At 44.0% G+C, this 22,657-nt stretch overlaps 1 protein-coding gene across 2 annotated transcripts in view; it reads left to right on the top strand.

Moving 5' to 3' along the window:
* Positions 1–1,462: 1,462 nt before the first annotated feature.
* Positions 1,463–22,657, top strand: part of FER1L6 (fer-1 like family member 6) — a 117,278-nt gene continuing 96,083 nt past the window's right edge. The window contains exons 1-2 of one of the 2 annotated variants that reach the window (XM_081918630.1): positions 1,463–1,557; positions 22,203–22,285. In XM_081918630.1, the coding sequence (XP_081774756.1) occupies positions 1,541–1,557; positions 22,203–22,285 (100 nt within the window). In that variant the 5' untranslated portion in view covers positions 1,463–1,540. Of the gene's footprint in view, positions 1,558–15,486; positions 15,557–22,202; positions 22,286–22,657 lie in introns of those variants that run through there. The other variant, XM_081918629.1, reaches the window with a different exon arrangement.

Below are 22,657 nucleotides of genomic sequence, written 5' to 3'. Positions count from 1 at the left end.
TTTGAATTGTCCTTGGAAACGTACTGGGAGTGTACAGAAAGAGTCAGGAACAAATTTGTGCTCTTTTATGTATCTCTATTTCTACTTACATCCTACAACATAGTAAAGAAAGGTGTTGTTCAAGACACCTTGAAGCTTGAAATTATAAAATTATTTATTAAAACCCATGGGGTGGACCAAAATGAAGCCTGCCAGCTCAGTCCAATCCACCCCAGGGGCAGGGCTGGCGCCACAGCCTTCCTGCCATTGGCCAAATAGGAAGGCAAGCTGTGATCCACTTTCCGGTCCTGATTTTCATTTCATTTATTGAATTTACATACATTTATTGAATTTACACACCCCTACACCTAGCGGTCTCAAGGTGGTTAAATGGTTGAGCCTATTTTATATCAGTCAAGAAGCTTCATATATCACAGTTGTGTACACTGTCATTTGCTTGCTCTTCCATCACCCCGGCAATAATTATAACATTCTCTATGACAGAAAGCTCTGGAGCGTTTTAGTGGCTTTTTTTTTTGCAATAATTGGCTCATTTGCATATATACCTGTTGAGCAGATGGAAAGCAAGCATTTAGACAGCTATAGAATCCATAGAATTGTAGATTCAGAAGGGACCCCAAGATTCATCTAGTCCAGTGTTTCTCAACCTGTGGGTCCCCAGATGTTGTTGGACTACAACGCCCATCATTCCTAGCCAGCATGACTGGTGGTCAGGGATGATGGGAGTTGTAGTCCAACAACATCTGGGGACCCACAGGTTGAGAACCGCTGGATTCTAGTCCATTCCCCTGCAATTCAGGAATCTTGTGGTCAAACATGGGTCTCAAACCCACAACCCTGGGATTAAGAGGCTCATGCTCTACCAACTGAGCTATCCCAACTGAGTGAAGCCAGAAAGCCCAGGAAAACCCCTTGCCTCCAGCATGACCCCAAGATCCAGGGGAAGCATTGTTGCTGGGTAAGCATCATTGCACATCAGAGGAAACACGTACAGTATGAACGGTTTTTCAAATTGTTCTTCTCTTCTTTATGCTTCCACTGCCCTCCTATTTTCATTTAATGCCCCCTCCCCAAATTGCACCCGAGGCTACTACTGCCCCCCTGGATCATCCCCCCACTTTAGGAAACCCTGTTATAGAGCTATGCCCACAAATGTTCACAGTGAAACAGATTTGGAGCATGGCAAAGGTGCTTTTCCGCGCACATCAAGTCAGAGGCTGCTGGAGGAGCTGATCTAAACGTCCCAAAACAATGAGCAATCTGATGCTTATCTCACAATCCCGCTGAAGGAAAATGCCAAATCTGCCTAGTTTTACAGCGCCTCATTTAATTTCATGGTCCTGGGCATTCTTGTACTGAATGAGAAAAGCGCAGTCATATGTTTAAACAGCCCCACCCTACCGGAGTGGCTGATATCTTGGTAGGCTTAACTCCTGGCAAATCCTATAGTTGGTGCCAGCAGCGGCAGCGATGACATGCCTTCGGATTAGTTGCAGAACACACAGCCTTTAGCGGACCAAGGGTTGAGGAGAGCAGAACGATGGAGAAGCTGCAAAAGTAAGTCTCCTTTTCTGGGTTACATGGGGAGATTGTGAGATGGGGGACAGTGGATGAAAATAAACCAGTTCCAGGAATAGGGGCAGTATGCCAACAAATGCTGTGTTGTGATTAGTTTTTGTTCTCTTTCTCTGAAGGAAGTTTCGTTTTGTTTTTAGCTTAATCTGACTGACAACTTCCAAGCATCTTTGGGCCTTCAATACTATTTTTTTTTTTTAAGAATATTTATTGAAGTTTTCAAAAATTTATATAACATAAAAACAACAAAAAAAGAAGAAGACAAAAATGACAATAAGATAAACATACATACAAAACAAATAACAGGTATAATTTCAATCCCTTATAGTCGTATAACTTACTTTCCCGACCTCCTCATACCTCCCCTCTCTGAATTCCAATCACTAATCAAGCCAATTCAGCAAATCCTTCCCCTAATTTCTGATTTAATTTTTAATCTTTCTTTTCTTAATTACATAATCATTACAGCTGGGCCTTCAATACTATGCCAATTTCCTAGGCATAAAAGTCATTGAACTCGTTTGTAAGATTCCACTGTTTAGCCCACAGTCTGGTACTACGCAGACCTGCATAAATTCGTGTCCTATGCAGAAATCAGAATGCGTTGAAACTGCGGGGTTCGGGTATGTCCAGCTCATAGCTGTCAATGTTTCCCTTTTATTAAAGAGAAATTCCCTTATTCCTAATAGGATTCCTCGCAAGAAAAGGGAAAAGGTGACAGCTATGGTCCAGCTTTGCAGGAGGCAAGGCATTACTCTTGAAGCCTTAATAGTTATTTGTAGGATTACATCTTTAATGACTTGACTGGAGACCAAAAAACTACTTAAGCTGTTTCCCACATCCTATGCAAGGCTTTTCTTAAGAGGGAATGGCTATTAGATTAGTTGCAGTTGCAATCCTGTGCAGACTTACCAGGGGTAGATACCTCCAACACAATGGGAACTTCGATGCATGGTTAAGATCATTTGTGCTCATGAAGGGATTGGGGCAGTTATTCACAATCCCTCTTTCAATACTGGCTGCGTCTGCAAGTATTTCAGGGCAGACATACAACATCATTGCCCATCAGTGTGTGCCCTGTAACATCCTGCTGAAATCCCACAACTCTTTGTACCGCAAACAGTCTGATTAATTCTTGTCCCACTCTTGTTGTACTTTGGTCCAAAAGTGACCCTCTAGGTACTAATAACACGGCAACATTGCAGAAACATCACAGAACAACTAATGGAACGGTGTGTGGATGGTCCTGTTTAAATCCACCACTAATACATTGAGAGCCAGTGTGGTGTAGCGGTTAAGAGTGGTACAGTACTCTTGTAATCTGGGGAACCGGGTTCGCGTCTCCGCTCCTCCATATGCAGCTACTGGGTGACCTTGGGCTAGTCACACTTCTTTGAAGTCTCTCAGCCCCACTCACCTCATAGAGTGCTTGTTGTGGGGGAGGAAGGGAAAGGAGATTGTTAGCCGCTTTGAGACTGCTTAAAGGTAGTGAAAGGCGGGATATCAAATCCAAACTCCTCCTCCTCCTCTTCTTCTTCTTCTTCTTCTTCTTCTTCTTCTTGCATCAATGACATGTTGCAGAATAAATATATACATTTTTTTTAATGTCCAGTAGAACCTTAGAGACCAACTAAGTTTGTCCCTGGTATGAGCTTTCATGTGCATGCACACTTCTTCAGGTACGAAAGCTCATACCAAGAACAAACTTAGTTGGTCTCTAAGGGGCTACTGGAATATTTTTTCATTTTTAAAATATATTTCTACTGTGTCAGACCAACACGGCTACCTACTTGAATGGTGCAGAATGCAGCTGCAATAAACAACAACCTAGCAGTCCGGAGGGACTCCAGACTTTAATGATGTGGATGTACAGGAACCTCAGGAGGACTCGGGAAGAAGGAAGTTTCATTTAGCTTTTTGAAAAATAGCAAGATTGAGGTTGAATCCTGACAAGAGAGAAGTCCTGTTTTGGGGGGACAGGAAGCGGGCGGGTGTGGAGGACTCCCTGGTCCTGAATGGGGTAACTGTGCCCATGAAAGACCAGGTGTGCAGCCTGGGAGACATTTTGGACTCACAGGTGTCCATGGAGGGGCAGGTCAATTCTGTGTCCAGGGCAGCTGTTTACCAGCTCCATCTGGTATGCGGGCTGAGACCCTATCTGCCCGCAGACTGTCTCGCCAGAGTGGTGCATGCTCTGGTTATCTCTCGCTTGGACTACTGCAATGTGCTCTATGTGGGGCTACCTTTGAAGGTGACCCAGAAACTACAACTAATCCATAATGTGGCAGCTAGACTGGTAACTGGGAGTGGCCGCCGAGACCATATAACACCGGTCTTGAAAGACCTACACAATTCAAAGTGTTGGTGCTGACCTTTAAAGCCCTAAATGGCCTCGGTACAGTATACCTGAAGGAGCGTCTCCACCCCCATCGTTCTGCCCGGACACTGAGGTCCAGCGCTGAGGGCCTTCTGGCGGTTCCCTCGCTGCGAGAAGCCAAGTTACAGGGAACCAGGCAGAGGGCCTTCTCGGTAGTAGCACCCGCCCTGTGGAACGCCCTCCCACCAGATGTCAAAGAGGAAAACAACTACCTGATTTTTAGAAGACATCTGAAGGCAGCCCTGTTTAGGGAAGCTTTTAATGTTTAATAGGTTATTGTATTTTAATATTCCATTGGAAGCCACCCAGAGTGGCTGGAGAAACCCAGCCAGATGGGCGGGGTATAAATAAATAAACAATAATTTATAAAGGCTGTTGCTTAACGCACTGCATGGGCAACTGTGCGGTTGTCAATCAGTTGCTGGACTGGACCCAGACAGTTCCCCCCTCCCCAAGGAAGCACTTCTGTTTCAGGGAGCTAATATATTGTTGCTCACCACCCCAATCTCAAAGAGCTGTGAGATTCCAGGGATTTCAGGTGCTTAGCCAGAGTTCGTGTTTCCTTTTGGAAATGAGGCACAGTGAAGACTGTGGTGCCTTTATGATGGATGGTTTATTTACACATATATTCAACCCGAGCCTACGATGGAGGGGACCACAGCATCAGCACCTCCACAATTCTCTTCTTTTTCTGCTAGTTTGCAGCCTTGGATTCAAACGGAAATCAAACATTGCTTTCAAACATTGCTTTGACTCTCTCTCCAGCTTCCTGCTTTGCTTCTAGGTAACATAACTCACTAAACTCTCAACTCTGGCTTCATCTGTTGAGGGATAAGCAAAAAGCCACCCATGCATATTTAAGCCAAGGCTGGATAGATTCTGCAGGTGCAGTCTGCATTGCAGATTCTGGATTAAACCATGGGGATGGGCTTGTTGATCTCCAGGGTGCCCCAAAACACTAACATTCTGTGCCAGAGATGGACAAATGTGTCCATTTCAGATTCCGGTCTAACGTTTAGTTTTCCACTTGCCCACATCAGTGTGCAATTCCCTTTAAAAAAAAGTCATCTTGAAAATTCATAAGCATTTTGCTGTGAATGCCTCCTATTAAATACATTTTTGTATGCCATGACATTGGCAGACACGCTTTGCAAAGCAATTTCCCCTGCTTTAAGGCACCAATATATGAATTTATATACACATTTTACCCACTGTATGCATTTTGTGCACGTTAAGTGACTTGAGTGCTGCATTGCAAACTTTGGGGAACTGTGGGTTTGAAGGATGGGCTGTGCTTCCGTTTTAGATGTTGATTCGGAAAATGTGTATTAGATAGGTTTGCCTTTAAGTGAAAATTTTCCCCCTGTTCCCTGTTCTCCACAGTCCATGCTAAACTCTGTAAGTCATGTGGACTAGTAGGGAAACCAGCATATTTACCACCCAAATGCTTGATGACGAAAAGAAACCCTTAATGCCTTGCTGGACCACATGGAAAGTGAATTATGAGGTGCTTGTTGCAAAGTCTCAAAGTCACAAGCTCAAAGGTTTACCTCTAAAAGGAAAGGTTCCCTTTGAACTCCACCAGAGCATGTGACCGTCCTGTGGCCAGTTGGTGTGAGAGAGTGTGTCGCTCTGCGCACGCTCAGGAGTTCAGTTAATTTATTTCCTTCACCAAATATGTCTCTTCACATACAAGTGCTTCCCTTTTTTGGAACAAAGATATTTCTGAAAGTTACGTTAAGGTTACTGGAGGAAGCTTTTTGGTTCCAAAAACACGTAATAAAATAGAACGAGCAGGTCAAGCCTGTCTGCGGTGTTGACTGACACCGATCTTAACCAACCCTGCCATTGGGCAATAAGGATAGATTTCCTGCTTGCTCAACAGGACCGCCCCTTCATCTTCTCCTTCTTGCAGCTTCCCAAGTCGCAAGGCCAATAACTAAGCACACCTGCTGCCTTAACAGCAGACAAGTCCCCAATGCTGAGGTGAGCAGATGCCTAGGCATGGAGAAGACAGAGAGAGATGGAGCAGGGAGACAGAAACCGACTGCCCTGTGACTGGAGAATCCATTTTAGAGCCAATATGTACATAAAGAGATGCAAATTAGGGCTATCAAGAAACTCGACAAACAAGTCTGCTGAGTGCTTCATGCTGCCTGAGAAATTTTGCTTTATTCATCTGAGCTTTATTATTATTATTATTATTATTATTATTATTATTATTATTATTAAACCCTCTTCCTTTTCTTGAAACAAAACTTCCCTTAGGGCTAAACTAGGCATTTTTAAAAAAGGTGTTTTAATCATTAGCATCTTCACAAGGCTGCTTCGAAGGAACAGGGAAGTGGCACTAATCGAGGGGATATTTAACTGTTTCCCTCCACTCTGTTCCCAATTTAAATAGCATGCCTCCTAACAATCACCCCCCAAAAGTGCTATCGGCTCCACAGAGGGGAAAACAAAAAGACATCGCAGGATTGTATCTGTATGCTTTCCCCTATGGAGCTAATGACATCTTTGGTGGGATCAGGGAAAGTATTTAGCACTCTTCTCCATAGTGTGAAACAGGGCCGGCTCATCCGTGAGGCAAGGCGAGGCAGCTGCCTCAGGCGGCAGGATCCATAGGGGCAGCAGAGCTGGCCTCCAAGGAATGCATTTCCCGCTACCATGGCAGCAGCCACAGCTATGGCATGCTCCTTGGAGACTAGATCTGTTGCCACCTCAGCAGCTACCCGCCAGTGCCACCTCTGTAGTGGCCTTTCAACTAATAGGTGGTACTGGTAGTCTCTGCCAACCCTGACATTGTAGCAAACCCAGATCTTCCTGTGAGTATTTTGATTGCTGATCCTCAGGGCTCCAATTTAGCTGGGAACAAGCTGCTATCACTGTGCTTTTATTTTATTTACGACATTTACATCCTTGTTGTTTAGTGGTTTAGTCGTGTCCGACTCTTTGTGACCCCATGGACCAGAGCACGCCAGGCACTCCTGTCTTCCACTGCCTCCCACAGTTTGGTCAAACTCATATTGGTAGCTTCGAGAGCACTGTCCAACCATCTCATCCTCTGTCATCCCCTTCTCCTTGTGCCCTCAATCTTTCCCAACTTCAGGGTCTTTTCCAGGGAATCTTCTCTTCTCTTGAGGTGGCCAAAGTCTTGGAGCCTCAGCTGCAGGATCTGTCCTTCCAGTGAGCACTCAGGGCTGATTGCCTTAAGAATGGAGAGGTTTGATCTTCTTGCAGTCCATGGGACTCTCAAGAGTCTCCTCCAACACCATAATTCAAAAGCATCAATTCTTTGGCGATCAGCCTTCTTTATAGTCCAGCTCTCACTACTGGGAAAAACATAGCTTTAACTATACAGACCTTTGTCGGCAAGGTGCTTTCTCTGCTTTTTAAGATGCTGTCTAGGTTTGTCATTGCTTTTCTCCCAAGAAGCAGGTGTCTTTTAATTTCGTGGCTGCTGTCACCATCTGCAGTGATCATGGAGCCCAAGAAAGTAAAATCTCTCACTGCCTCCATTTACATCCTACGTGTTTTCTATTATGGAGCTCAAGGCAACCATAGAATCATCACCATCTATTCTAACCCCCTGCAATGCAGGAATCTTCTGCCTAACGTGGGGCTCAAACCCACGGCCCTGAGATTAAGAGTCTCATGTTCTACCAACTGATGGTCTCCCATCCAGCCACTGACCAGCTTCAGCATGAAGGCTGCATCTCCTGCCTTTAGAATAACAATACAGTGGTGCCTCGGGTTACAGACGCTTCAGGTTACAGACTCCGCTAAGCTGAAGTGTATGTAACCCGAGGTACTACTGTAGAGCATTAAATATTGAAAACTGCCCTAAACAGGGCTGCCTTCAGATGTCTTTTAAAAATAAGATAGCTGCTTATTTCCTTGATATCTGATGGGAGGGCGTTCCACAAGGCTGGCACTACTACTGAGAAGGCCCTCTGCCTGGTCCTGCTCCTCTCTATGGCTGCATACCTAGAAGATTTATACAAATAAAGCCACTCCTGCTATTAAGACAGCCCATAGTTTCTCTGATGTAGCAAAGTGACGTTTTTTTTTTTTTTAAGTATTAGAAAATCTCCTGCTGGTCTCCATAACCACTAGGTGATGCTGCAGAGTCACTTAGCAATGTAATTGTGCTGCTGCAGTCTGTAGCAATAATCACGTTTTCTATGCAATACTTGGAGTTGGTAGTTAAAGTTAGTAACCTATAAAATGCACTCTTTTGTTTCCTAGATAAGGGTAGGGGACCTGTTTCGGCCCAGAGTTTTGCAAATAATATAAAATGCACATTAAAAATTGTCAAGAAAGTTAAAAACAAGGTTTTAAAAAATATGAATACGAATAAAAACAACAGTTGAAAATATGTACTATAAAATAATATTACAGATTAAAATGCAGACAGGTTTCTCCAAACAGTTTTTGTTTTTTGTTTTGTTTGTTTTTGCTGGTGCTGAAAAAGGATACAAAGAAAGTAAGGTAAAGGTAAAGGGACCCCTGACCATTAGGTCCAGTCGTGACTGACTCTGGGGTTGCGGCGCTCATCTCGCTTTACTGGCCGAGGGAGCCGGCGTACAGCTTCCAGGTCTTGTGGCCAGCATGACTAAGCTGCTTCTGGCGAACCAGAGCAGTGCACGGAAACGCTGTTTACCTTCCTGCTGGAGTGGTACCTATTTATCTACTTGCACTTTGACGTGCTTTCGAACTGCTAGGTTGGCAGGAGCAGGGACCGAGCAACGGGAGCTCACCCCGTCACGGGGATTCAAACCTCCGACCTTCTGAAATGTCAATAGGCAGGGAGTTATAGAGTTTAGGAGCTGCCCCACTAAAATATGAATTCCTTTCAATTGTCTGAGCAGATGTGAGACATGCTGACAGAATCTCACTCCTGGTAGCAACCATATTGCAGTATCCTGCACTAATTGAAGTTTCCAGACCAAGCGCAAGGGAGGCCCCACATATAGCGTACTGAAGGAATCAAATTTTCACACGGAACCATTGTTGGCTAGTTGACTCTATCACTTAACAGAATTAACAATTAAAGATACAAACCAAATGATCTCTGCTGTTGCACTTCCAACTCCCCATTAGATACTCCCTCATCCCTTCAACCTTCCAGCTCAAGAAAATTATGATAGGGGAGAGGGGTTATTTTTGCACTGGACAGCAGCATTCATGTAAACCAACCTGCGTTTTAGCTCAGAGCTAGTCCGATCGGCACGCATACGGAGCTGCTTATTTGGAAACAAAGAGCTGTACACATTCTCTTGGCAAGATGCAAACCAAGTTCCCCAAACACTTGCAAACAGAGCCTTTTATTTACACAGTTATGTTTTTGTGAGGTTTCCTTTGGGCTCTTGTCTTTTGATATAGCCCTACAGCACTGCTGGGGACACCTTTTTCCCAGATTCAGAAACGATGACAAATGCCAGAGAAGCAAATAGGTTTATTTGGTCCGGCCTTTATTTGCTCTAGGGATGGGCCAAGATTGCTTAGTAATTTGCTTTCCACCTGCAGACCTCAGTTCTTTCAAAAAATCTCGCAAGTATCTGCTTTACAGCTGAAATTCCTCAGGAGACCTACACAGGGGGTCTTGCCTCCTTTGCAGGACACAGTATCAGTGCTGGCCGTATCACACGCATGCAGAAAACCAAAGATCTAACACATAGGGCGATTGCTGACAGGAGAGAGGTTGAGAGATCTGCACTGCTTGCTGATTTGCAGATCCAGTGTGTTACTTTTACTATACAAAGCCCTGAACAACTTGGGACCCAGGTACCTATGAGATTGCTTTGCCCCGCATATGCCCATTCAACCCCTTCAATCAGCAGAATTGGCACGGTTACAGGTGCCACATAATATCTGTTCCACATCTGTAAGGTACTGGCTGGGTGAAGGGAAGCAGTGGCGTCTCCAGCTGAAGAACTCCCCAGGGAAGCAGCAGAGGAGGAAAGCTCACAGCCAGCATCATGGGAGTGGACCCTGAAGACGGGTCAGAGGAGGAGGGAGGCTGGGAGGCAGGAGAAGAAGAAGAGGAGTTTGGATTTGATATCCTGCTTTATCACTCCCCTTCAGGAGTCTCAAAGCGGCTAACATTCTCCTTTCCCTTCCCCCCGCCCACAACAAACGCTCTGTGAGGTGAGTGGGGCTGAGAGACTTCAGAGAAGTGTGACTAGCTCAAGGTCACCCAGCAGCTGCATGTGGAGGAGCGGGGACGCGAACCCAGTTCACCAGATTACAAGTCCACTGCTCTTAACCACTACACCACACTGGCTCTCAGGTTCGAGGGAAAGAGAAGAGCCAGAGGTAGAAAGCCTATCAGGAGCAGGAGAGGGTGCAGAACTGAAAGAGAGGAGGAGGAAGGGGCAGAAACTGCAGCAGCTGCCTAATAATAATAATAATAATAATTTATTTGTATTCTGCCTTCCCTGGCCAAAGTCGGGCTCAGAGCAGCTAACAACAAGTAAAAATAGCACTGTGTACATAAAATCACACAGTCAATTAATTAAAATACATTCTAAAATCAATTCAGAATCAAATTAATGGCAACCATTGGGTTAGAGTTCTATGGGGATTACAGAAGGAGGGGGTCAGACTGCCCCTTGGCCAAAGGCCTGGCAGAACAGCCCCGTCTTGCAGGCCCTGCGGAAAGATGTCAAGTCCCACAGGGCCCTAGTCTCTTGTGACAGAGTGTTCCACCAGATTGGGGCCACAACCGAAAAAGCCCTGGCTCTGATCCCACTGGAGTAATCTCCCTTCCCCCTTTGACTCCAAGGTCATGCAGGGCTTTGCACACAGCCGAACAGAAAACTCAGAAAGCCCAAATCTGCCAATGATGCCTTGAAAACTCCTCTTTCTCGGCTTCACTTAAATCAATTATTTGTGCTCAAGTATGGCGGCACATTTGCTGTGAGCATGCCGCAAAACCAGGCAAAGAGAGAAAACAGCAGGCTGTAGCAAAACAGCCACACAAATTCATGCTTACTGGGGCTGTTCCATAGCTCCTCCAAGCAATGGCAAAAATAAAGTAGAATCCCATGAGCACTGGAATGATAAAAATGTGCCGACATACTGAGTCAAGAGAGTCTGATCTGAATATTTACCAGAGTAAAGCTGGAACACATTATTGATATAGAGAAACACCCAGTAAACTTTCTGAATGGTGTTTGAACAGTGCACCAACTTCAGAGAAAATCTCAAGGTATATTAAACAGTATATTCAATGGAGAGAGACATGATGGGCAATGCCACTTTCTGCCCTGAGGCAAAGAGTTTGTTTTCGCTCTACAACTCTCCTTAATGATTAGTTCCACAATAATCTCCCTCCACTGGTGCATGTCTTGTGCAATGGATGGGTTAATAAAATCCAAGCATCATTGTTAATGTCTAGGGTAGTTTTCAGCTTCGTTATTTTATTTTAAATCATGCCTCCAGTTGTTATTTTTAGGAAGGAAGAATTGGTGGCTGATCTTGCCACTGCTTCAGCCAACAATGGAAAGACAGTGCCTTCGAATGGAGAGCAGAAGAAAGGGAGGAGGCTTCATGTGGATTCTAGAAAAAAAAAAGTCTATTTGTCTGAGAGAGGAAAGAGAGGAATCAAAAGAAGTCCTGCATGTTTCAATAAAACCTTCATGAGTTCCCTCTGTTTCCTGACAGAGCAATATCTTTGCAGAGCTGAACTTAATTTGCTTCCCGCCATCCTCTACTTTATTCTCCACTGTTTTTCCACTTCGCTTACTGCTGTCCTCATTTTTAAAATTCATTTTTATTGTTTCTGAGAGCATAACAAAATGATATGCCCATTGAAAAAGGCAAAATAAAAACCCAAACCCAGGAGTAAAGTGTGTCTGGTTCAAAACTGTGCATCAGTCTAGTCCAAATTTTTATTTAAAACTTATACAGTGGTACCTCGGGTTACATACGCTTCAGGTTACAGACTCCACTAACCCAGAAATAGTATCTCGGGTTAAGAACTTTGTTTCAGAATGAGAACAGAAATCGTGCTCTGGCGGCGCGGCAGCTGCAGGAGGCCCCATTAGCTAAAGTGGTGCTTCAGGTTAAGAACAGTTTCAGGTTAAGAACGGACCTCTGGAATGAATTAAGTACTTAACCCGAGGTACCACTGTAAGGTTCTCTCTCTCTTTGTCTCTCTGCCTACCTCTCTCCTTCCCTCTCTCCCTGATGCTGAACCTGTGGCTTTATAAATGCTGTTGGACTCCCACTTCCTCAGCCCTGACCAATGGCCAGGCTGCCTGGTGCTGTTGGGAGTAGGAGTCAAAGGACACCTGAAGGGCCAGAGATTCTTTTTTCCTGCTCTTGCACCCCTGATCATGACTTACTTCTCTCGCCACCTCACCAACAAGCATTGAGAGCAGTGCACATGGTTCCCCGACTTATCCTCACAACAACTATGTGAGCTAAGTTAGACAAAAAGATTATGACCAGCCCATGTCTGGTCCATAACAGGCTGGGAACCAGCAGTGTGTCTCAGGTCTGGACAAGTTGAAGACCACTGTTGTAGAGCAGCTACCCCAAGTTGGTGCCCTCCAGATGTTGTGAAGTGCAATGCCTTACTTTGGGCCATCCTGACTAGGGATAAGGGCACCAGTTTGGGAAATGTTTATCTTCAGCATTTTGATTTTCTAGGGACCAGTAAAAAGGAACAAGGAAATGGGAATTGCTCATATGTTGAAGGTAAAGGTAAAGGTAAAGGTAAAGGGACCCCTGACCATTAGGTCCAGTCGTGACCGACTCTGGGGTTATGGCGCTCATCTCACTTTATTGGCTAAGGGAGCCGGCGTACAGCTTCCGGGTCATGTGGCCAGCATGACTAAGCCACTTCTGGCAAACCAGAGCAGCGCACGGAAACACCGTTTACCTTCCCACCAGAGCGGTACCTATTTATCTACTTACACTTTGACGTGCTTTCGAACTGCTAGGTTGGCAGGAGCAGGGACCAAGCAACGGGAGCTCACCCCATTGTGGGGATTCAAACTGCCGACCTTCTGATCGACAAGTCCTAGGCTCTGTGGTTTAACCCACAGCGTTACTCGCGCCCCTGTGTTGAAGGTAGGGGTGGGCAAATAGGTCTGCTTTGGTTTTGCTCACTTTCTCACTTTTCCACTCTCAAGTTCAGCTCTCCAGATTTCTACATTAGTTTGTAATTTTTAAAAAAGTTTTCAGGAAAATTCACTAGCATTTTATAGTCTTAATTTCTCCAAATGGGCGCATTTTTGCAAAGCACATTCTGCTAACGTTCTGCATTTCTGTATGTTATTTTCACTAATGTTTGCATTTATATGCACACTTGACCGTAGTGTGTGCATTCTTTTGTACATTACATAGCTGGAGAGCTACAAAATTCATAGGAGTGCACATCATTTTGAAAATTGCGAATTATTTAAATTTACCTTTAAATGCAAACTGAATTGGGTTTCTTTCTCATCCCTATATGGAGGTTCTTGCCCTGCCATAAGAAGGCTGAACTGGATTCATTTTCAGTTCAGTGGAAATGCCTCTTCTTGCTTAAGCCTGTTAAAAATGGCTTGTGGCTAGATTCAGTTCCCACCTAAATTTATCACAATGTCCAAATAAACACCTCCTTTGTCAACAGAGCAGAGTTTCTGTTTAACAGAGGCGGGGGGAACAGAAGAATAAATTAATAACAGCATATTTCCTAGCAGATTAGTGGGATGAGTTAATGACATAATTGATGAATAAATTTGATACCACTTTCCATTCTCCAAAATGAGTGCAAGTTTCCTAGGAACATTATGAATATGAATCCAAGTATTTCAAGTTTCAGGCCCTGTTCCACTAGAGTTTGGGAACAGGGGCAAAGGTATTTTTTCCTGCCATAATATACTTACTTGCCTGGGAGTAAGTCCCACTGAACCCAAATCAATTTTCAAAATATATTTCCAGGTTATACAAGTCTTTTCTATTCACCAAAGGATCATAGCAATCTTAATTGTTGCTACCCAATGTCATCATCCTGAACCAATCAAAGCCATTTGGCTCTTTAGATTAGCCTTCATTATAATATCATGTGATTACATACAACAGTTTTTCAGTGTCTTTCTTTATGAAGACTTTGACTGATTTTCCTGTTCATTAAAAGTCTTCCAGTGTCCTCTTTCATCTGTCTATGAAACAATTGAAGATTAATCACAGTTGCCATGCCCAGCCGATTCTCTTTCCATGCATACAGTGGCCACCATTGATTCTAACAGTTTATTCTTTTCAGTGCTCTGGAACAGATATTCACTATGTACAGTACCTTAAAAGCAGCCAGTTCTGTACTCAGTGGCTTGCGGTGACATTTTTCATAGGGGAGCAGTAATGCATGTGACATTGTGATTCCCGATGTTGTGCACATGAACATGGTGCCTACCTCCCTAAGCTGGGAAGAAGCTTCCCCAGGCTTTGGGAAGGAAGGCACCTGGGAACATTTAGGGGAAGAGGATTTAACAACTCCTATGCTTGATTTCTGAGTGGAATTTGCAGTGATTTTCTTAAATTCAAAATTTAGCATTTGGGTCACTGGCACATGGCTCATGGGTGTGTTACATCTACTCACAAAACCAGTAGTTGCTTTTATTTAAAGCTAAACTAATGGCTAAAAGCATATGACTTTATAAGCTTTTAGGGAGTGCTGTATCTTTAATTAAAACCTTCCTCCTTCAGCTTCTACCATTGTTATCACCTTCTGTTCAGCGTAGCTGGAGGATTGATGATGAAATGCCCTTTAAATAAACCCTTTTCATTGAAGAGGATTTGTGTGAAGTTGTGCTATTAGCCCCTCTCCTGGTGTTGCGCTCAGATGTCTGCACAGGAATCACGAACAGCTACTCATATACAATGGGTTCTCTTCAGATTCTTCTGGTTAACCTTCTGATGTTGGTGATGCTGGCCAGTATTGGCTTCACAATGCCTGGGCTTGGCCAGCCATGCAGACTCCTTTCCTTTTATATGGACCTATTATATGGTACGGTGTTAATTAGTATTCTCCCCCCCCCCAATTATTTCCCTCTTTTATAGTGAAAAAGTGGTGTTTCACTGTAAAAGAAAGAAATGTCTTTGAACTAGTCATTAAATTAAGGAGGAAGCTACTAACTAATGTTGCTGGGGACTTTTGTAGAACATTCGAGAAAGGTCATGGCCATAGGGAAGGGCACTAATAGATAATACAACACTATATTTACTGCGGTGTAGAAGCACAATTCTATTTCTGCTTCCACCTGATTTCAGAAAAGCAACGTTTGACTGCGGTTCTCAAGAATTCTTGCGTGGAAGCAGCCTCTCAGTTTTGTGGCCGGTGAAGCATTCCCCCCCCCCTCCTTATTTCATGCCCAGCAATTGAAAAGCCAACCTTTCCAGCTGAGCCAAGGAAATCTAATGTTTGCACAAGCAGCAGGTTCTGCATTCCAGGACTGTGTTTGCAGATCTGACTAACCCATCATTTAGGAGTAAATAAATCTCAAAGACAGCTATAAGGCGGGGGAGAAGGCACAAGATGTAAAAGGCGAGCATTGGGAGGGAAGCATTAGTCATGGAGTCAGAGCCCTCAGGGAATACTCCACCATCTCACAGGTAAAGTGAAAGGATACTTTGGGATTAGCTGGTGTGTGTTTTTAAGAATACTGTGCAGCTGGTTAAGTTTGTCTGTTTATCTGGGAGCAAGCTCCATCAAATGCAACAGGACTTACTTCAAAGTAGCCATGCATAGGATCAGGCTACATCCTAACTACATTTTTCATTTTCTGGGTTTGGTCACCTGTCTTGTCACTGTGGTTCCAGTCCAGAGTTCTACAGATGTTGTCAGTGCCACTAACTCTTGCTTGTGCTGTCCCTGTCAGCTAGGAACATATATAATATAAATTGGGGGTGGGGTGGTTTGGATGTCCTGCAGTGACATGTAATATGTGCCTTTCCCTGCCACACTCTGCCATGAGGCCAAGTTACTGCAGATTTAGTTCTCAGAATGTTGCTAGCGTGTACTGAATACTGAGATTCTGCAAACGTTGATATTTGATAAATGGTATGTTGAAATCAAAAGAATTCACTTGCAACATCTAAATGTGAAAATGCAAGTACTTAGTTGTGGGGGGCTATTTTATAAAGTCAATGCTTCATTAATTTCAGAAAATTTATTGTCAGTCAGCTCTTGTTTTGCTTTGTTTTTATGTACTTAATCTTAGAATTTGTTTTTTGGTAGTATTGAATTTATACTGTGTTTGTTAAATTGTTGATTTTTGTCGTATTTGAATCTACCAGCGTGCTCCGTATTTCATATCTTTGTATTTTGATGTTTTGAATGTGTGTTGTAAGCCGCTTTGGACAGAGCTCATTGTGGGAAAGCGGCATATAAGTAATCTTAATCAACCAACCAACCAACTAACCAACCAACCAATGAATTGTGCAGCTTATTGGACCTTGAATGTATTCAGGCTCCACAGAGAGTAATGCAACAGGGTAGTTACACTCTGCAGGACTCTGAAATGCAGGGCTGAAAGCAAGTTTTCTCCTAGTTCAAGTGAAGAGAGGGAGAGTCGAGTCAGTGTAGCGCACTGTTAATTCACTATGCTTGAATGGACATCATTGTTAGGGCATGCTGTGAATTGGGTGGAAGTTGCTCCCTTGATTTGGCTCGTTTTCTATTGTGTCAAAAGCCTTTTGCTTATCTAAAGATGAAGCATTAGCCCATACCCATTTTTCCATTGTCCAGTGCTAGAGGAAGCATCGGTCCAAGCCAGACAATCACACCTAGAGGAATTAAGCATGTGACTGTGTGGTCTGAAGCCCCACTGTTTTCATGGCAATTTAAGTAGAATTTGTAACCCGCGTTCTGCGCAAGAAAAATCTAAATTCTGTGATACTTATAAATTTCAAGTCTATTTCAGGTATAGAAATATTTGGTGCATATTATGCAGGTTATGCAACAGTGGTGCTGGCAGGGGAAATAGGGACATTCCAGGGTCAAATCAGAAGCCAGGATGGTTTTTGTAATTCCGGGACTGTCCCTGGAAACTAGGGACACTTGTTTCACAGAAGCATGCAAGCAGGTTTACTCTATCCTGCTGCATAAATCATTCTGCTTAAATTCCTTCATATTTTACATCATTAGCGGCGTGTCTTTTCATACAATTACAAACATGGAAATAGCAGTTTAGCCAAAGATTGTTGCGATCCCTGTCAAAGGTTGGCAGTGGTTGCCATGCCTGTCTTCAGGCTGCTTTGCATAAATGTGCTGTTAAAGCTTCGCAAATGTGCTTTCAGTTCCTTAAAGATAAAGGCATTTAGGATGGGCTATTTCATTCACAATCCTGGGAATCAGCACCTTCAGTTTCTAACTTGTCTATTTATTTCCCACGGTCTCCGCTACGCTGGGTTAGATATTAATGGTGTGCATTATGCAAAACAGTCCCATTCTGATAGTGGAAACGCATTAAGCTGTCTTATGGCCATGTGTTTTGAAAAGCACCTAAGCATCAGCTAGAAGGAAGATTCCTTGAGCTCATGCAGTGAACAGCACAGTCCATGTCAGGGACTAGAAAAACCTTATGCAGGAATCATTTGAGCTATGGTAAAAAAAATGGCATCCAATCCAAGGCCCATCTAGTCCAGAATTCTGTTACCCATAGTAGCCAATCAGATGCTTCCGGAAAAGCCACAGGCAAGACATGAAGGAAATATCCTTGGCCCATTCTTGCTCCCCAGCAGATAGGACTATCCAGTAGCTTCTGAAATGGGAGGCTGCATGCATTACTGTGTTTTTAATATTTTGTTGTAAGCTGCCTAGAGTGGCTGGAGGAACCCAGTCAGATGGGCATAATATAAATACTATATTATTATTATTATTGTTATTATTATTATTATTATTATTATTAACATCAACCCTCCTTGGTTAGAATTTTCCAGTCTCAGACTGAAGTTTCTCATTCTGGCCAGATGCTAGAAGAGTAGTTGATTGGAATTGATTGAACTTAACATGCAGAATAAGAGAACAAGAAGAACATACATTTAAAGAAGACTGAAAAATGTTTATTAAATATATTGGGGGGGAATTGTGTACACTTGAAAACGCTGGCAGCATTAAGATAAATTCATAAAAATAATAATTTAATTATTTATTATTTATACCCCGCCCATCTGGCTGGGTTTCCCCAGCAATGTAAATAAGTGTAAATAATATTTGATGGATGTAATAATGGAATTTCTGAACGGTTTACCATATGTAAAATATGCAGGGATTTATGGTATGCTAAATGAACCATGGAAAGAGAAGAAGGGAAGCCGTCGATATTTTAAGGATGTTTAAATGAGTATTCAAAATTGTAAAACAGAAAATTTTATAAAAATTGTATGAAAAAAGAGGCTCATAGAAGTATATAGTTGGAAGAGATCTTGGATGTCATCTAGTCTAATGCGGGAATATGTGGCTACAATCTCCTCCAAGCATCTTCCAGTGATGGAGAGCCCAACACCTCCCAAGGAAGCTTGCTTGACCTGGAAAGGAGCAGGGCAAGGGGGAAAACCACTTAGAGAGCCATGTTTTCTAGGCACAACACAAGTGGAAGTGTGAATGAGCTCTGAGAGTGTGGGATGCGATGCTCTTTTGCCCTTCATTGCTCTTCCTCACTGAGGAAGCTGGCAGGGTGCTGAGGCAGCTGTAGCTGTTACAGGCAAAGGACCCCTGGACGGTTAAGTCCAGCCAAAGGTGACTATGGGGTTGCGGCGCTCATCTCGTTTTCAGGCTGAGGGAGCTGCCGTTTGTCCACAGACAGCTTTTTAGATCATGTGGCCAGCATGACTAAACCACTGCTGGCACAACAGCACACCATGACGGAAACCAGAGCGCACAGAAATGCTGTTTACCTTCCCGCCACAGCGGTACCTATTTATCTACTTGCACTGGTGTGCTTTCGAACTGCTAGGTTGGCAGGAGCTGGGACAGAGCAATGGGAGCTCACCCCATCGCGGGGATTTGAACAGCTGACCTTCTGATCGGTAAGCCCAAGAGGCTCAGTGGTTTAGACCACAGCGCCATCCACATTCGTGTTGTAGCTGTTAATGTGAGCCAGTGCAGTGAGGTGTCATGGCTACTCACATCTCTGTGGCTTCTTCTTCACCTCCCATTGACCACCGTTCCTCTCCACCCCTAGGAACAACGGTGAGTCCTGAGGAGCACCATATTGAGGAGGCTTCTGTTTTTTAGCCAGAAGTCTCCTCAGATGGATGCTATACAGAAAGCTGAGCAAAACTGGGGTCCCCATGCCCCACTCCCCAAAAAGGACTCCAATTCTGGGGCAGAAGTAGGTTTTGCTGTGCAAGAGTAATTCACCTTTAATTTGTGCAAACTGAATTTGGCCAGTATGTGATTGAATCCCACCTGAAAATAGCAACAGCCTGGAAGGACCCCTTCTGCCCCTCTGGAAAAAATTTTGCTGACAAATTTGCTGGATGTGTTACCAAAGCCCCCTGCAGCAGAAACAAGTTGGTAACTCGTCTCACTCTTTCAGATTCAGATGCCTTCGCCTGAGCTTTCCCCTCTGTAATTAATTCATGTACTTTGGCAGTTCTGGAAATAAGATATAACTGATCAGGTAACAAAAACCCCTGCCTTTTGAGGTCTCTGTAACCTGAATACATTTAGTTTAGTTGCAAACGGTCAGGTATGAGCTGCAAATATTACTAGCTTGTTATTACTCAGGTAAGAAACCTGATCTGCTGCGTGGACCGATGGTGTCAAATAGTATGGGGGAAAGCCTTATTAGAAAAACTAACCAATAAACTGAAACTGACATGGGAACAAATAGAAGAAGATGCCTTCACCCCAGTATGGCTCCCCTTTATTGCATACACAGCCCAACAAGACAACAACAAGAATCCACCAACAGCATATGAATCAATATGGCTAACCTGATCCAAAACACCCACCCACCCCACTCAAACATGAAAACAAAGTTCACAGCCAATCACAAACAAACAACCACACCCTAGGTCAACCCCAACCTCTCTCACCACCAAAGGAACACAAGCAAATAGTAAAGAGAACCCACACAAGCGACACTGACACAAAACCCCACACATACATTAAGTCAGCCTTTCTCAACCTGTGGGTCCCCAGATGTTGCTGAAGAACTACAACTCCCATCACTCCAGCTAGCAAGGCCAGAGCTTAGGGATGATGGGAGTTGTGGTCCAACAACATCTAGGGACCCACAGGTTGAGAATTGCTACACTAAGTAGAATAGAAGCGTTTCCACCCCACCCCACCCCCACTCACCATGCCCCCTCCACTTCTTTCCCCCTTTTCTTCCTAATGTAACACTAATGTCTCAACAAACGAAACTGATCTGTAGAAAATGTAACTTGAAAAAAGAGACATTGCACATACTTTTGTAAACCAAGAAATCTTTAATAAAAAGAAAACAGAAACCCGATCTCCTGTTTCACCAGCATGTCCCCAATGGATACCAACAGCCTAATTCAGAATTCTGTACCAAGAAAAACCGTTTCCTGCAAACTGTACAGCTTATACAAGTTTAGACTGATTTGCCTAATTACTTTCAGTTTGCATAAATTGTTCTGCTTCTGCTGCTCATGAGAAGAGGCAAGAAATTAATATTCTGGCTTCAGGCATTACCCATTTACTGTTAAACATACAGTTAAGAGTGGAAACTTTTTAGTTATTTATACATCTGAAGAACTTTTTTTCCTGACAAAGAATCCTGGGAACCATAGTTTACCCTTTACGGTGCTATAGTTCCCAGCACCCTCTATAAACCGGAGTTCTCAAGATTCTTTAAGGGATGACATGTGCATTCAATATGCATACAATGTGTGACATACATAGGGCCAAAGAAAGACAGCTGTGTTTCTTTGCAAGCCAGATTCCCAGTATGGAATTTGGGGCTTTTCCTGTCCTTGTGTGCCGTTATGACATACAGACTGCCCTGCTCAAGTGCAATACCACTGAAACAAGTTCGTTACTGCACATAAAAAGGTAAAGGACCCCTGACAGTTAAGTCCAGTCGAGAACGACTCTGGGGTTGCGGCACTCATCTTGCTTTACTGGCCGAGGGAGTCGACGTTTGTCTGCAGACAGTTTTTCCGGGTCGTGTGGCAAGCATGACTAAGCTGCTTCTGGCAAAACCAGAACAGCACATGGAAACACCGTTTACCTTCACACAGGAGCGGTACTGATTTATCTACTTGCACTTTGATGTGCTTTTGAACTGCTAGGTGGGCAGGAGCTGGGACCGAGCATCCTGTCGTGGGGATTCGAACCACTGACCTTCTGATTGGCAAGCCCTAGGCTCAGTGGTTTAGACCACAGCACCACCTGCGTCCCACACAGAGCAAACCAAAGAAACAACATTTTCTTCTTCTTTGGCGATGACATCATATCTACTAACAGCAAACTCCTTCTCTAAGTGTGGATTGTTATGTAGCCAAAACAGCACTATCTATGCAAGGAGGTATCAGCAGCCTGGGTGCGTCTCAAGCTTTGCAGAAGTCCAACAAGACTCTGGGGTGGGTGGGTGGACTCTAAGAGAGGCTGCACTTCCTGCTTTGTGTTATGGTCCTCTTTGGCTGGAGATGGGTCTTGCTCAGTGGTCCATGTTGAAGTTGGCACTATGGTAGCTCCTTGTGACACCAACACAACAGTGGCGATTGCCTGGTGACTCTGAAGTCCAGCTGGTGACAGTGACCTGACCTTGGATGCCTCCAAGACACTCATTGTTTTGTCTTGGTAGAGAACATCATGTTCGTGATGTTGTGATATGAGGACAGTCTGAGCATCCTTTGTTCATTCTCATTCTCATTCCTACTGCCAATACCAAAGTGGCCCATGTAGCTGTTCCATGTGTGATGGTCCACCTTTGGCACTGATATCTCCCACCAGGAATAGGTGTTCACAGTCTGAGACCTTCCTGATAGCCTGGTCTAGTTACTCACGTCAGAGCACATAGTGGGAATGTAAACACTCAAGATGTTAACTGGACCAGAGGTGGTTGAGGGAAAGCAAACATTCTGAGACCTCGGTTGGTGGTTCTGTCGCAGACAACGGGGAGTTCCTTACTGCAAAGGTCATGAGCTGGGATCTGAAAAACAATGGAGTATCTTGAAAGAGGCTAGCTGGCTGGGACCACTCCACACTGCAACATTTTGTTGCAAGCCCCACCTGTTTCTGTGACTGCTCTTTTTTAAATTTTATTTTATTTTTTTGCAGGAAAGGGTTGTTTTCTGGAATAAAGCTGAAGAAGAAGAAGAAAGGAGAGAAGGGATTAACGATAACAAACAAAGGAGCAGTGGGTAAGACCTACTAGGTCAATAATAGAGCTGGTTGGAATGGAGGACAAGTGTGAGATGATGTCACAGGGCAGTTATTTCAGCTGAGCCTCAGGGACAAGTGATAAAGTGAGTGATAAAATGTGATGTTTGCTTTAGTGAAACATGAACCCTGCCTACTTAGGGTACTTCCAGCTGAAAGTGTCTGGAGGATCCTTGCAGGGCACAAGGGGACAGTGTCATTCCGCATCCTGAAATGCCATGAGAGCTGATGCAGAGTAGTTGCTAAGGGACTGAGCTGCACATCAAGACTGCGGCAGAGTCACACCCCAATTGTGAACTCACTATGCAAGCTGTGCCCTCTCAGCCTCCCTTTCTCCACATCTGCAACCTGGG

This window comes from Podarcis melisellensis, assembly GCF_964234715.1.
Source record: "Podarcis melisellensis genome assembly, chromosome: 7".
In the NCBI taxonomy this organism is placed as follows: Eukaryota; Metazoa; Chordata; class Lepidosauria; order Squamata; family Lacertidae; genus Podarcis; species Podarcis melisellensis.
Note: the sequence above shows the minus strand (reverse complement) of the source record. Positions and strands in the feature narration are given on the sequence as shown.